Genomic DNA, 14,858 nt, shown 5'->3' with positions numbered 1-14,858 from the left:
AAGAGTGTCAGATTTATAAATTACTCCTGCTGCTTTTAAGCGGAATTGTTATTAAATGTTAACTTGGATTATCATTTTATAATGTGTTCCTTATGTTCTCAGTCAGATGCTGATTTTACATTTCAGATGCCACACTACCGTGCAGTGGTTTCCTGCACTTTGACTGATAAACTACTCCCAGTATGCCTTAGACGCCAGGAGTTCTGGCTTTCTCTACTGTTCAGCCACCAGACGTGCATTTATCAACACTGAAATCAAACTGGGTGGGGTTGGGAGGGGGAGGGTCAGCATTTCACATCATCTTACCTCAAGGTTTCAATTTAGACTGTGTTCAATGCCATCAATAGTTGGGAGTTTAGCATTCAGTAGATCTGCATGGTTTGAAAAAAGAGATTTGAGGTTAGGAGGGATCTGGATAATTGTTTTGCCGATAATGATAAGACCTAAATCTATGAGCGGTGTCAGCTGAAGAATGCATTTAGTCTTTTTAATTTTGATATTTTTGTCAGTAATCTACACACTTTGTATATTTCTAAGTTGTACATCAGAAGTGTTATTTGCACTAAATGTATTGCAATTTGACAATGTTCTGTAAATTAAAATTAATATACAAAAAAATGTAAGCGTTTTTGGTGTTTTAAGGTTTTGTTTTGTTTTTTTTAAGTTATTCCAAACACAGACCTGGAGTCACAAAAATTGCACTTTATTGTGTCACGAAAGAACTTGAACTTGATTAAAAGCATTGCCATCAGTGTAGGTGTTCCACAGGGATCCATTCTTGGACCTATTTTATTAACATTTTAAGTGTGTGTCTGTGTAGAATCTATATCTCTGTGTATATAATATATTTGTGTTTTTACTGTCAGCTCCATTGTATCACATCTGTGTAATTTATGTAGAGCGTTTACATTTTCACACCACCTTCCAATGTCAGGTTTACCAAAGTAGTCCTAAATTAAGTTTTGCTTGTTACAAAAAAAATTGTTTCTACAATGGTTATTCCACCAGAATATGCTTAAATATTGTTACTGCATTCCTTAACAACACTAATTTTAGTGGTTGTATGTGATACTTGATTAATTTCTGACTTCTCAGAGATGTGCAGTGGCTTCAAATGTGGGTAAAAAGCTTGAATTAAGTTAATGTAGTAATTTTATTTTAATCAGGTGGATTTTTTTTTTGACAGTTTTCGAAAATATTCTTTTTTTTCTTCTTTTTATAAAAGGTAGTTAATTTTTAACTTTCAGCTGTAGTCTGTATTTTACTTATTCATCAATCCTTAAATACAATCATGGCAACATTAGAAAGAATAACTACTGACATCTAGCGGTGAATACTTTACACTACATACACTTTAATGCAAGTTAGCTCCGGTGTTGGTCCGCCTGCTGAAAATGCAAATCAGATCGCATCCAAAGGAAAAAGAGACTGTAGCCTGTGTCCAGGCAGCAAGAAAAACAGGAAAAGTCAGTTCACCGGTCCTTTCCATGATCCAGCTATCCGGATAAAAGCGGCTACTGTAAACATGTTATGAAATCCAACTCCTAGAGTCACTGCTCAGTAAACATGAAACAAGTGGACAGTTTGCGGTCCTGTAACACTCTCCTGTTCATGTTGACACTGATCGGCCTGTGCCTTTAAAAGAACTCCTCATGTGTGTCCTGATCCTCAGCTGATCTCGACAAACCAGTTCCTTCTCTCTCGCGCGCGCGCTCTCTCTCGCTCTCTCTCTCTCTCTCTGTGTGTGTGCGTAAAGGTAAGCCGGGAAGCATTTCCTGTGAGTTAGACTACCTGAGTGAATCAGCCTCAAACTTATCAGTGTTTGGTTATGTATGTGAAGTTTAACTGCGGATGTGTGGGGTAGAGACACAGAAACAGTCACAGAGCAAACACACGAGGAGCGGGACACCCCTACCCACACTTGTTCAGAGAGTAAGTTAGAAAATGAGTACCAGGACTTCGTTGCACAGTTCACCGAAGCAGTCACGGAAAAGTAAGAAGAAACAGCTGCTGAAACAGGAGACTGAAAGATGGATACCTGTGCAGACCTGCAGCCATCCAGTTACAGTAGGTCTCTGTGTCCTGGTTATACGACACATTATATTTATTTTGTGGGCAGTGTTGTCTGGAATGCCGACACCTCCCTTCATACCTGTGTTTGTGTTTGGTTCCTCTGACTTTAATAGTATTACTCTGTTGTTAGCATTACAGTTCACCGGTAGCCACACTTGATTTGTTAGTTTATCCACACAGCAATAAAAAAAACCAAAGTCCAGATACTTTAGCTAGTTTGCTATAATTCCTTTCTTCTAAGTAACAGAATAAATAATACTAATTGGACTGGGATAAACTATTGAATATAATCTAACCATTTTACTTCTTCGCTGATCAGCTGTTATGTGGAATGACAGCATTTCTTCGTGTAGACAAAGAGAGATAAGATCCAAACGGAGAAATGGACATAAAGATACAAAGTAGAACAGAAACAGTCACGTGGAAAGGAAAGTCAAGTCCTGTGGAAAACTGAGTGCACCCCCCAATCAATAGCTTGTAGAAGTACCTTTAGCAGTAATAACCTGAAGTCCCAAAATGACTTTTGTATGACTTTATCAGCCTTTCACATCATTATAGAAGAACTTTGGTCCACACTTCCTTACAGCGTTGCTTCAGTTCAGTGAGGTTTGCGGCATTTGTTTATGCGCAGCTCATTCTGGACTTTGACTGAGCCATTGCAACACTTTGATTTTTCTTCTCTTTTTTCCAGTCATTCTGCTTTAGATTTGATGCTTTGCATCAGATAATTGTCAAATTGCATGTGGGTAAAGCTTTACAGTAGCTGTGGGACAAATAGTTTCATATTTGACTGAAGAAGACTTTGTTATAGAGAGTTCTTGGCTGGCTGTAACGTGGCCAGATCCTGTGGCTGTAAAACAAACCCCAAATCATCACACATCCACCACTATGTTGATGTTTTTACTGATATGCTGTGTTTGGCTTTCAACACACATAGTGCAGTTCTTCATGGACAAACATTCCCACTTTGGTCTTGCCTGTCCAAAGGTCTTATTAGTGATTTGTTCAGATAAGCTGTGCAGCCATGTTCTTCCTTTTTTTGTTAGAGAGAGAGACAAGAAGCTTTCTTGTGGCAACCCTTCCAAACAAGCCACACTCTTTCAGTGTTTTTGCACTGTCGTGAACTTTAACATTTAACATGCTAACTGAGGCCTTTAGACTGAAATGTAGCTCTTGGGGGACTACATAGAGGCCTGTGCAAAACATTCTTATGATTAAACACTCAAGCTATAATAATATATTAATTACTGTTCATTTTAGGTCAAAATTAGGCTGACAAGAAACACAGCACTAATACAACCAATAACAACTTCATTTTAATTTATTCTATAGAGATTAAACAAAATATTGTGAACACAAGTTAATTTTAGACTAAGAAACATGAGAGGTTTTTAGTAAGTGGAGAGTAACTGGTGATCTTCGGGGAATAAGCTCAATATGCTTCTCACTTCTCACTACTCCTACCAGGACTCTTTTTCTGGTCCATCTTCTTCTTTTTCTTGCTGCTCCCGTTAGGGGTCGCCACTGTAGGCTCATCTCCACCCTGGCTGCACTCTCTTCTTCACCTCTCTTGTGTACTGTCCATTGCTTTCGATGCTTTGAATAGCTGAGCGCAGGTATTAAAACTCATCCACCTTCCCTCCCTCCTCCTTGCATCTTCACTGTGCACCTGGGACGTGCTTCTGAGCCCACATGGTGAGGACATAGAGGGGGCGACACACTGTCTTACAGACTACCTCAACTTTTGTGTGGACACGGTCGCCCCTGCTAAGACGGTACGGTGTTACCCTAATAACAAACCGTGGGTAACACAGGAAGTCAAAGCTGTCCTCAACATGAAGAAGAAGGCTTTCAGGAGCAAAGTGAAGGAGGAGATGAAAGCAGCACAGCGGGAGGTGAAACGCTGCCTGAGGGAAGCAAAGGACACCTACAGGAGGAAGGTGGAGCAGAAGTTGGAGAGGAACAATATGAGGGAGGTCTGGAATGGTGTGAAAACCATCACAGGCCACAACACCAAGAACAGCACAGTGGGGGGGACTGTGGAGAAGGCAAACGAACTCAACAACTTCTTCAACAGGTTTGACCAGCCCACAACCCCCCCACCCTCACCTTCACCCTCACCTTTACTACAGAGCCCTCTCCCCACTCTCCTACCTCCCTTGCTTCCCCCCCTTCCTGACACTATGATGACACCCCCCTCCTCCAATCCCTCTCTCAGCAGCAGGACACCTTCCCCCCCCTCCTTCCAATCATCTCCCAGTGTCACAGTGGATCAGGTCAGGAGACAACTGAGGAAGCTTCGCCCCAGAAAGGCAGCAGGTCCGGACAAGGTGTGTCCGAGGATGCTAAAGGCGTGTGCTGCTGAACTTGGGGAGCCGCTACAACGAGTCTTCAATCTCAGTCTGCGACTGGGGAGAGTGCCCGCCCTATGGAAGACATCCTGCATCGTCCCGGTCCCCAAAAGGAACCGGCCCAATGAGCTGAATGACTTCCGACCGGTGGCACTGACATCACATCTTATGAAGACTCTAGAGCGGCTCTTCCTCAACCTCCTCCGACCACAGGTACAACATGCCCAGGACCCACTACAGTTCGCCTACAAGGCGGGTGTCGGAGTGGAGGATGCCATCCTGTACCTCCTGCATAGAGCCCACTCACACCTCGATGGGGGAAAAGGCACGGTCAGGATCCTGTTTCTTGACTTTTCCAGTGCCTTTAATACCATCCGGCCCTGTCTGCTCCAGGAGAAACTGAACAGGATGGAGGTGGACCCCTGCCTGGTGGCTTGGATCTCCGACTACCTCACCGACAGGCCACAGTACGTCAGGCTGAAGGACATCACGTCTGACACTGTGGTCAGCAGCACAGGAGCACCACAGGGAACTGTGCTGTCCCCTCTTCTCTTCACCCTGTACACCTCTGACTTCTGCTACAAGTCTGAATTATGCCACATTCAGAAGTTTGCAGACGACACAGCCATCATGGGGTGTATCTGGGATGACCAGGAAGAGGAGTACAGAAGTCTGGTGAGGAACTTTGTCGCATGGAGTCACACAAACCACCTGCAACTCAACACCTCAAAGACTAAGGAACTGGTTGTGGACTTTGGGAGGTCCAGAGCAGGTCCACTGCCGGTTCAGATAGAGGGGGAGGAGGTGGAGGTGGTCAACAAGTACAAGTACCTCGGGCTGTGGGTGGACAATAAACTGGACTGGTCATGCAACACAGAGCACCTGTACAAAAAAGCCCAAAGCCGACTGTACTTCCTCAGGAGGCTGAGGTCTTTTAACATCCGCAGGAAGCTCCTGAGGATGTTTTACCAGTCGGTGGTTGCTGGAGTACTGTTCTATGCTGTGGTGTGCTGGGGGAGCAGCACAGCAAAGAAGGACTCATCCAGGCTGGAAAAACTGATCAGGAAGGCTAGCTCTGTGGTCGGCATGAAGCTGGACACTCTGGTGACAGTGGCAGAGAAAAGGACACTAAAGAAACTGCTGGACATTATGGACAATGCTGGGCATCCTCTGCACACGGCCATAAACAACCAGAGGAGTCTGTTCAGTGACAGGTTGCTTCTCCCAAAGACAAGAACCAACAGACTTAAAAACTCCTTTGTCCCTCACGCCATCAAACTGTTTAACTCCTCTCTGGAGGGGAGAGGGAGGGGAAACAGGAGGACAAAGGAGGGGGGAACAACTAAGCTGTAGTGCCTCTCCACTTCACTGTTCAATCACCTTTTGTGCAATACTTTTTGTTAATAATCAGCGGTGCAATAGACTCCATACTTGAATGTGCAATTCACTTGTATTTTTATTTTTATTCCTATTTATTCTATTTATCCCCTTTGTATATTTTATCTATATATGTATTTGTATTTATATATATGTGTGTGTGTGTATATATATATATATATATATATATATATATATATATATATATATATATATATATATATATATATATATATATATATATATATATATATATATATATATATATATATATATATATATATATATATATATATATATATATAATATTCTTAACTCTGTAACTTATGTCGGTGCTGTGCTTTTTGGAAAACAAATTTCCCAGAGGAACCCACCCGAGGGATGAATAAAGTTTTATCTTATCTCTCTCTTATCTTGTCTCCCTCTCATTCACACACACATATTAGGTCTTTCTTCTACTGTCTTTCTTTTCTCTTCACTCCAGAGGATACCTCCACCTCCCCAGGCTCTCTTCCACCTGCTCCCACTCTCATTATAGAACACATTGTTGTATGTGAACATCATAGTCAGAGCAAAATATTGACAAAATATTTACTATATTTTATAAATATTTTGCTCTTTTACAATGTTTTTCTTTTTTTACTGTACTATACTGCTGAGTGACTGTCCTCTGCTCGTCACATACATTTCATTGCAATGTTGACCCTGTGCTAACTTGCATATGACAAATAAAACTGAACTTAAATGAACTCATAGTTCATTTAAGTTCATAGACTCCTCTCTAACCTCATATATCAGTCTGTCCAGGGTCTCAGAGCCCAGCAACACCACCTTGAACCCATCTGTCACCCTCCTCACTGCTGTCTCAATGTTCTCATTCATGGCCTCCATAAACCCATTTCTGTCTCCTTGATCTTTTCATCTTAACTCTTCTGCTCGTTCCCTCAGAGCCAGTCAAGGACGGTCTGGAAAGTTCAATTGCCTTCAGCTTCCTCCGGTCATGAATATTCCAGCATCAGCACACACAGATTTGCCAACAAGGTGCGAACCATATTTATGTTTGTTTGCTCTGTGCTATTCACCCTACTCCTGTCCATCTTTGTTTCAATTTAAGGTAACAAGTTTCTGCTCTTATCTTTGTCTTATCATCCCTGTACAAATCAAGGTCTTCTTGGTGCTGATGACGCTGACATACCTGACCTTAATCTTAATCACATCATTTGTGCTCACTGCAATATTAAAGTACAGATTCGTATGAAATGCTACTTTTTTGGGGGTTGTTATGTGTCTTCTGCTCTCCTGCTGCGGAGTCTTTTTCAGTTTTTGTAGTTTATTCCTTCTTCTTTTTAAAATCTCTCTCCGATGTACAGCTCTATACCCACTCTCCTTCCTCATCCTCGATCGAGCTAATCAGTCATCTGCTTCAGATAACATTCACAGATTCAGCCCTCAAGTGCTGTGTTTGGGAACATCACGTAAACGCCTGCTAAACCACTCCCTGCAGGATTTCACAAACGTTTCCTGTGCTCCGAGGATTACAGTCAGGTTGTGCTCAGTATATAGCACAACCTGACTATACAGGAAGTCAAAATTCTGGGAGAAATCAGGGACCGTGACGCGTTGTTGAGGTTTTGAACACACCCAAGCAATATCAAGTGTGTAATATTTATTTAGTCGGATAGTAAATTTGCTTAAGACATTTCTGGGATTCATGGCTTCTCTTATTTTTATCAACACCTCTGTTTAAAAAAACTAAATACACAGGTAGAAGGTGTGACGATTGCTCAGGCATATAAATACTGTAATGCTATAATATCTGACTCGTAGGTGGAGGAAACTGTGCAGAATCACATGGCTTACTCCATCCAGGAGGAGGGTGGAGGTGCCAACTGGCAACTGGTAGCAGAAGAAGGGGCGATGAAGGTGAGGACAGAAAACATGAATTATTTCTGTTGTTTGCTGTGAATATTTAAATCTCATTCACATTTTAAAATGTACTGCAGTAGTAACTTATTTGTGCTACAGTGAAAAAATACGCCGCTGACGTACACGGTGATTTAAAACGTTTAAAAGCCTGGAAAAAAATCATCTTAGTTTTTAGTAACGGGTGAAGTTGTTAGTGTGTTTCTAACATTCTGTCTGTGGTGCTGTGTAACAGGTATACAGGAGGGAAGTGGAGGAGAACGGCATCGTCCTGGATCCCCTCAAAGCGACACATGCTGTGAAGGGGGTAACTGGACATGAGGTCTGCCACTACTTCTGGGACACTGCAGTCCGATTGGACTGGGAGAGTAAGATCTGTGTTTTAGTCCAACATATTATTGCTATTTGACTTTCCTTGTGTTATTGCATTGACCTGATGTGAACTCTCCTTCCCACAGCCACCGTTGAAAATTTCCACGTTGTGGAAAAGCTCTCTGATAATGCCGTCGTTGTCTACCAGACGCACAAGGTATACTGAGTGCACACTGCGTTGTACAGTGAAACTCAATGCACATTTCATCAGTTATATTGCACAGCCTGTTTTTGATTGATTTAATTGATCACGTGTCTCCTTTGTTTTAGACAGTGTGGCCTGTCGCTCAGAGAGATGTGCTCTTCCTGTCAGTCATCAGGATGATTCCACCGAGAAATGAAAGTGAACCCGACACATGGATCGTCTGCAACATCTCTGTGGAGCATGATGATGTACCTGTAAGATTAACCCTCAGAGGCTTCCCTTGTGTTTTTAGCACTAGACTGTTGTGCTGTGTTAATTTAATTAATAGATGATGTTCGGGACATTTTGTGCCATTCAGTTCTTTATTTTATTTTTATAGTTATTTATTTTCTTTTATTTCTTTTATTTCTTTTATTTTCTATTTGCTGCTGTGATGAATGAATATAACTGATATTTGCCAAAAGATATATTTTTAAAATTTTAGAATAGTTGTCTCAGCTCCTTAAATTAGCTTAAAATGGTTAAGCTATGCACATCCACATTTGATCTAAGGCCAAAAAATACCCATTGAAAGCTATTGAAATTCGCTTCAATTTAAAATGTTTAGATTTGTCCACCAGATGGCGCTACTCTCCGCTATTCAAAGCATGCTGGAAAATTTCACACTCTTTTCTGTTTTCTGCAGGGGTGTCTTGTCACTGAAACGATAAGTTAGTGTCGTTAGTACTGCTAATCATTAACCCATGTCACAGCCTAACAAAAATAGTAATAATAGTCTTATAATCATAATAATCATAAGTTTTTTACATGTATATTTCAGGCTGAAGTAGTTATAAAACTACAGCATATCAGCATTAGCACATCAAACCAACTGTCAGACACAGTGGTGGAGGAATGATGTTTTGGAGTCACAGGAACCTGAGCACCTTTCATGAACTCATGAAGTATTATAGAGTCATATCTGACACTGGCAGCTAAAGCTTGGGTCACGCGACAGAGCAATGATCCCGAGCACAATCATGTGAGAGGCTCATAAAGTCATACACAAGACAATTACTTTGGGTTACAGCAGAGTCCTGGTGCTAAGCACTTGAGTTAAAGGCAGCTTTACTTCTTTTTAGGTTTGTGAAGGTGAAACATCTTTCCTTTTGACATGATGACAGGGTGAGTCAAAAACTCTCAGGACCACCCCCAAGGTGACAATCAGAACAGAATCAGAACACTTTATTGATTCCTAGGAGAAATTATTTTGGTTACAGTGCTCCAGTACAAACAGTAACAAAGACAGACATTACAAAAAGTAAGAAATAGCACAATATATACATGCATATAAGTCACTTATTGATAAATATCTGAATAAGAAAGAAGGGAATGTGCAAAAGGGGTGTAGCTATTGCTACAGGGAGATGGCCACAGGCAGGAATGATTTCCTGTGTTGTTCAGTGGTGCTTTTTGGTAATCTTAGTCTCTCGCTGAATGTGCTTCTGTGACTGACCAGCATGTCATGGAGTGGGTGGGAGGAATTATCCAACATTGTCTCTATCTTGGACAACATTCGCCTCTCCAACACCACCTTAAGAGAGTCCAGCTCCATCCCCACAACATTACTGGCCTTGCGGATCAGTTTATTGAGTCTCTTACCATCAGCAACCCTCAATTTACTCCCCAAGCATGCAACAGCATAGAGGATCGCACTGGCCACAACAGACTTGTAGAAAATCCCGAGCATTGTCCGGCAGATGTTGAAGGACCTCAGTCGCCTCAAGAAATAGAGGCGACTCTGGCCAATCCCAGTAGAGATTAAATATTTGGGCCTTTATGACTGAAGAAGACTCTCAGATGAGATGTGAAAAATCTTAATGAAAGTAAAAACACGTCCAGTTGCCTTCAGCTCGAGTGCTTAAGCGTACCATGACCTGGATGACTGAAAACAGACATGAGCACTGCTCCTGGTATAAGAACAACTCTTACATTTGAGGTTTAAACAAGGAAACGTCAACACAGGAGACACTGTACCTGTCCTCTATTTATTTATTCGTGTATTTTTCACTTTCAGCTAACAAACCGGTGTGTTCGTGCCAAACTTAATGTTGCAATGATCTGCCAAACGCTGGTGAGTCCACCAGAGGGCGACAAAGAGATCAGCAGAGACAACATCTCGTGTAGGGTCAGCTATGTTGCCAATGGTAAGTGCCTCTTAAGAGCATCTGGCTTTGATTTCAGCAGACAGCAGAACAAAGCCTCTGTTTAGTCTTACAGTCCTCACATGTATCACTAGATTTTGTAGACGACAGATGAAAAAAGCACACCTTGAATGTCTGAATGTCTGGATGGGTTATTCAGCGGTTGTTCAGACCATCAAAGAAAATATAGTAGAATTGGTTATTCATTCGTTTGAATGACTGACACGCCATTCTTTGTTTTTTTTGTTTTTGTTAAATGAATTTTGTAGTTTTGACACAAGGATGACCCAGCCTGGGGTATTACTTTGAAATTTTAGTCCAGACTGCAGCTTCTGCCCCTGCAGACAAGCAGGTTATTACATAAAGCAGCGCTGCAGGATGAATCTTAAGCCAGTTTATTGTCAGAGATGCCAAGCGGGTCGAGGGAGTTTATTTAAAAACATAAATATTAAATCACCACGTCCCGCCAGAGGGCATCCCACACAGCTGCCTGTGCAGGTTTATTATTAATAGTTTTATCATAAGTCAGCAGGAACACACTGTTTCCTGATTATATTTCTCTGTGTGACTGCAGTGAACCCCGGAGGCTGGTTTCCAGCATCAATCCTCAGACCTGTGGCCAAGAGAGAGTATCCCAAGTTCCTCAAACGCTTCAGCTCCTACGTCCAGGAGAAAACCGCCGGGAAGCCCATCCTTTTCTGAATTCAACGAGGTAACCAGGACCCCAAGCACAACTTGACTGGCAGCTACATCTTGTATAATTATAATTAATTATATTTGTATATTTTTGTTTTATTGGGTTAATTTAATTACCATGCATACCATCTTTGACCTTTTAAGTTTAACTAAGTTCATGATTTCTTTTCTTTTTTGAGATTGGATTGATTTTATTGAAGTGAACGAGGTAAGATCTACAGAATCTGTGATTATTCAGATGCCCCTCGAGATTTAAAAAAAAAGTAGTTGTTTATGATCTTAGCTAGATCATGCTGGTCATGGGCGCTTTTGTATGTAAGCAGAAGAATTTCCTGAGGTGATTTTTTTAGGGTAAATAATTTCGTGCATTTCTATTGATTATCCATTTCTTGACTTTTTTTGGGGGGGGACTTGCTCTAATCAGTAGTATTACAGCTGCTTTTTTTTCCTTTTTTGGTACTGCTAAGCTTCACTAAAGGTCAATTAAACAAACAAAAAAACCTAAACTGATATTTACAGCAAAAGCACTGATGAGGTGTGAACACTTTCACTTCTTCTCTCCCTCTCGTGAAGACTCTTTGCAGTTTGACGGCCTCTTAAACACTTGAATTTAATGACAGAAACAGTCGATGAGGAGCATTTAACTTTGATTTGGTGCCTTTTTCATATGATAGTGTTAAAAGGCTTAAACTAAAAACAAATGGTCGGGTACAAGGAATGGACTGAAAATGTGTATTTAAAATAAATAATATATATATTTTTTTTTTTTATGAAAACAGCCAATGTCTAAAGAAAATCTTTGGAAGAGCCCAGAGAACTATTTCTGAAAACCACTTAAAAAAATTACAAGAAAATCTGGAGGCAAATGTCACAAAATGAGGCGTGGCTGCAGACGTTTTACACAGTGTTGTAGCTACATGAGCAGAATGCATTTAGTGATTTCAGTTTTGTCTGTATTTTAAATAGTTTGTATATTTTTAAACTGTATATGAGAAATTTTATTTGACAGTAAATGTTTTGCAATGTTCTGTAAATTAAAGTTAATATACAGCAGAACCGATCGTATTCTTTTCCTCACACTGGCGTGACAATGAAACTGGTTTCTGTGGAAAGCAGCAATAATCCGCGTTGGAACAGAATCAGGTCACGGCCGTTTCTACGTGGAGTTTACGTGTTACCACCGTGTTTGCATGCCTAGGGTTTCTGCTCTCACTAAAGACCGCCACTTCCTAAACATCCACAGCTATGACCTGCAAACGCATGACATGAAATGTTTTGAGCATTCACAGGCAGACACTGAGTTTTAAATTTTTATTTATAGGAGTCTCTTCTTTATATAAATACGCATTGTCTATACATTCAGCGATGAAAGTATATTTTCAGCAAATGGTAAAATATTGGGATTTACATAATAAATTATGGTCTCAACTGACGTGATCGTGGAGTTCAAACACTTATAGCTGGATATGATTTTGACGGAGCGATACTGGACCGCCACCGAGTGTAAGAATGTGTGTCTCAGAACTTGAACTTAAAGAGGACATACTTATTCAGTATCAAAGGATATCCTGAGTAAAAGCATCTTCAGTCATGACGCAAACCTCATGAAACTAGTAGTTCCACATCAAACAGAAAAAAAATATCTACAGTGTTGCTTCATTGTCTTTGTACATGTAGTGTCAACGACAAAACAAGTGTGCATTTGAATAATAAAGATTAAAAAAAGTGCATGTTCACACATCTGTGCTTATGTCAGGTAGCCCACCCGCCTAAAGCAGTGTCCTTGGAGAAATCTGTCTTACAGAAATCATAACATGTCAAAAGTGCCTCCTGCTCCGTGCTTCAGCCGAGGCCTGGCCGCAGTCTTTGCTCGCTTCACGCTCCTCTCCGGGCGGCATAGTTAGGAAAAAATCCAGGCCGCTTAAACCGGATCGCACCCCGGGTTTGGCCTCGGCAGCTTCAGTATCGAGTCTGTTCACAGGAGTCTTTCCTGGTAGGTGTTGGATGCAGCTACAAAACCAACTTGTGTCCTTCGTGTGACAACGCGGCGTCCCTCCTCATTGGGGACAAAGATGCCACCATAAATTCAGTGTAAACATTTCTCATTTTAACAGCAACTAAAGCAGTCGCGAATCGTAAAAGTGTCCTTCATGTCTTTCTGAACAGCAGGGAAAGAAAAAAACCCAAACAAAACATCTAAACACATGAATGGTTTGCATCTACCGTCTCCTCAAATATGCTGAAGTTGTTTTGTAGGCCTTGAAAACAGTACACACATATAAAACCTAATGGTGCCGCGGCGTTGACGCATGCTCTGAAAGCTCAGTCTGATGTACAGCACGTGACACGGTATGTTGCATGGTTCCTCGCAGATCTCCTTCACTTTGACTTTTAGTCCAACAACCAGTGGGAATCTCAGTACATTTTTGATGTGTTGGCAAAGACAAGTGGCAACATGGATCTAGCAGCACTGAAAGTGAGTCAAACGCCAGCATGGCCTGTCCAATGGGGGTGTGGCGATTGTCTTATGCTTGGCAGGAGAAAATTAATGTTTGGAAAGCTGCTCCTTTCACTGTGAAACAAAGAGAATAAGTCAGTATATCCAGCTAAAGCCTAGTCAATATTTAAACAAGAATAACCTGAAATAAATGAACCCACCAGGTAGACGTCAAGAACCGATCCGTCATCTCGATCCATGTCCACGTCCATGGTGCTCTGCTCCGACGTAAGGCAGATGGCACTGTCCTCCAGGGTGAAGGTGGAGCTGGATGCGACGTCATCCCTGAAAAACACGGTCGCACGTTAACTTGTAGACAGACCTGAGAGCTTATCGTCTGCGTCAAAGCCCCGGTTAGAGCAGGGCAGCTGTATAAACAGTGCTGGAAAAGCGATTGGAAAAAACCCCTTAACAAACGAACGGCAGATTTATTGCGGATTCTGACGTAAAGAGACAAAGAAACCTGTCTGGCGTCGGGACGTAGAGGCTCATTGTCTCAGAAACGCCAAACGGGAGGTTGAAATCCCAGGAACTGCTGGGAGAGAGAGTCCTACAGATTTCTCAATGTGGGGTAAGAGATACAAGTGAGCTTTAAAAGAGAATTCTTCCAGGAAATTACAGACCTAAAAAGTTAACTCCTTCATCTTGGTTTCCACTGGAGGGAAGTTACATCCACAGAAATTCCAATTTTCTATCCTTTCTAATAAAAACTGTAGCATATTGCACTCTGACAGAAAATATGTTCTTCATGCATGTACGCATTCAATGAATGAGATCCAGCTAACGTGCAGCCTACAGATCTTGGAAATTCCTTGTTGAATTGGGCAAGGAGGAGAATGGATCAAAAGCGTAACGCTGAAATAGAGTGCTATTAGACTGAATCCATACAGGAGTCACATATATGGATTTGAACGTAGCTCGCACATTCACACTGCAAAGTTCATCCTGCCTTTAGTTGCAGTCTCTGTTTAACCACTAGGGGGCAACAAAAGATAGTTTTCCCTTATATGCACATCAGCAGACTTCCGGATAAATTCAGGAATGTGTTTTTGCCCTTTTCTAACATATGACACACTATGTTAGGGGTTCAAAGAGATGTAATCCAATTAGAACAAGAGCAGCATGGTGCTATAGTTGTAGAGATAACAGAGGGATGTGAGACATACGGATAAGCTACAGCTTTATTAAAAAAAAAAAAAAAAAAAAAAAAAAAAAAAAAAAAAAAAAAAATATATATATAT

At 41.3% G+C, this 14,858-nt stretch overlaps 2 protein-coding genes across 4 annotated transcripts in view; one reads left to right on the top strand and one right to left on the bottom strand.

Annotated features, from left to right (window-relative positions):
- The first annotated feature begins 37 nt into the window (after positions 1 to 37).
- On the top strand, positions 38 to 11,353 carry LOC146506902 (ceramide transfer protein-like). Its single transcript, XM_085181411.1, has 8 exons — positions 38 to 2,067; positions 6,750 to 6,842; positions 7,629 to 7,724; positions 7,960 to 8,092; positions 8,183 to 8,253; positions 8,367 to 8,495; positions 10,298 to 10,427; positions 10,999 to 11,353. The coding sequence occupies exons 1-8, from the start codon at positions 1,945 to 1,947 to the stop codon at positions 11,124 to 11,126; spliced, it is 903 nt and encodes a 300-aa protein (XP_085037537.1). The 5' UTR covers positions 38 to 1,944; the 3' UTR covers positions 11,127 to 11,353.
- A 1,063-nt stretch (positions 11,354 to 12,416) lies between these two features.
- The window catches only part of LOC146506901 (phosphatidylinositol 4-phosphate 5-kinase type-1 beta-like), a 31,564-nt gene continuing 29,122 nt past the window's right edge, over positions 12,417 to 14,858 (bottom strand). For all 3 annotated transcript variants that reach the window (XM_085181403.1, XM_085181402.1, XM_085181404.1), the window contains exons 14-15: positions 13,779 to 13,902; positions 12,417 to 13,692 (exon numbers count right to left, since the gene is read on the bottom strand). In XM_085181403.1, the coding sequence (XP_085037529.1) occupies positions 13,690 to 13,692; positions 13,779 to 13,902 (127 nt within the window). In that variant the 3' untranslated portion in view covers positions 12,417 to 13,689. The remainder of the gene's footprint in view (positions 13,693 to 13,778; positions 13,903 to 14,858) is intronic.

This window comes from Neolamprologus multifasciatus, chromosome 12, assembly GCF_963576455.1.
Source record: "Neolamprologus multifasciatus chromosome 12, fNeoMul1.2, whole genome shotgun sequence".
Classification (NCBI taxonomy): domain Eukaryota; kingdom Metazoa; phylum Chordata; class Actinopteri; order Cichliformes; family Cichlidae; genus Neolamprologus; species Neolamprologus multifasciatus.
Note: the sequence above shows the minus strand (reverse complement) of the source record. Positions and strands in the feature narration are given on the sequence as shown.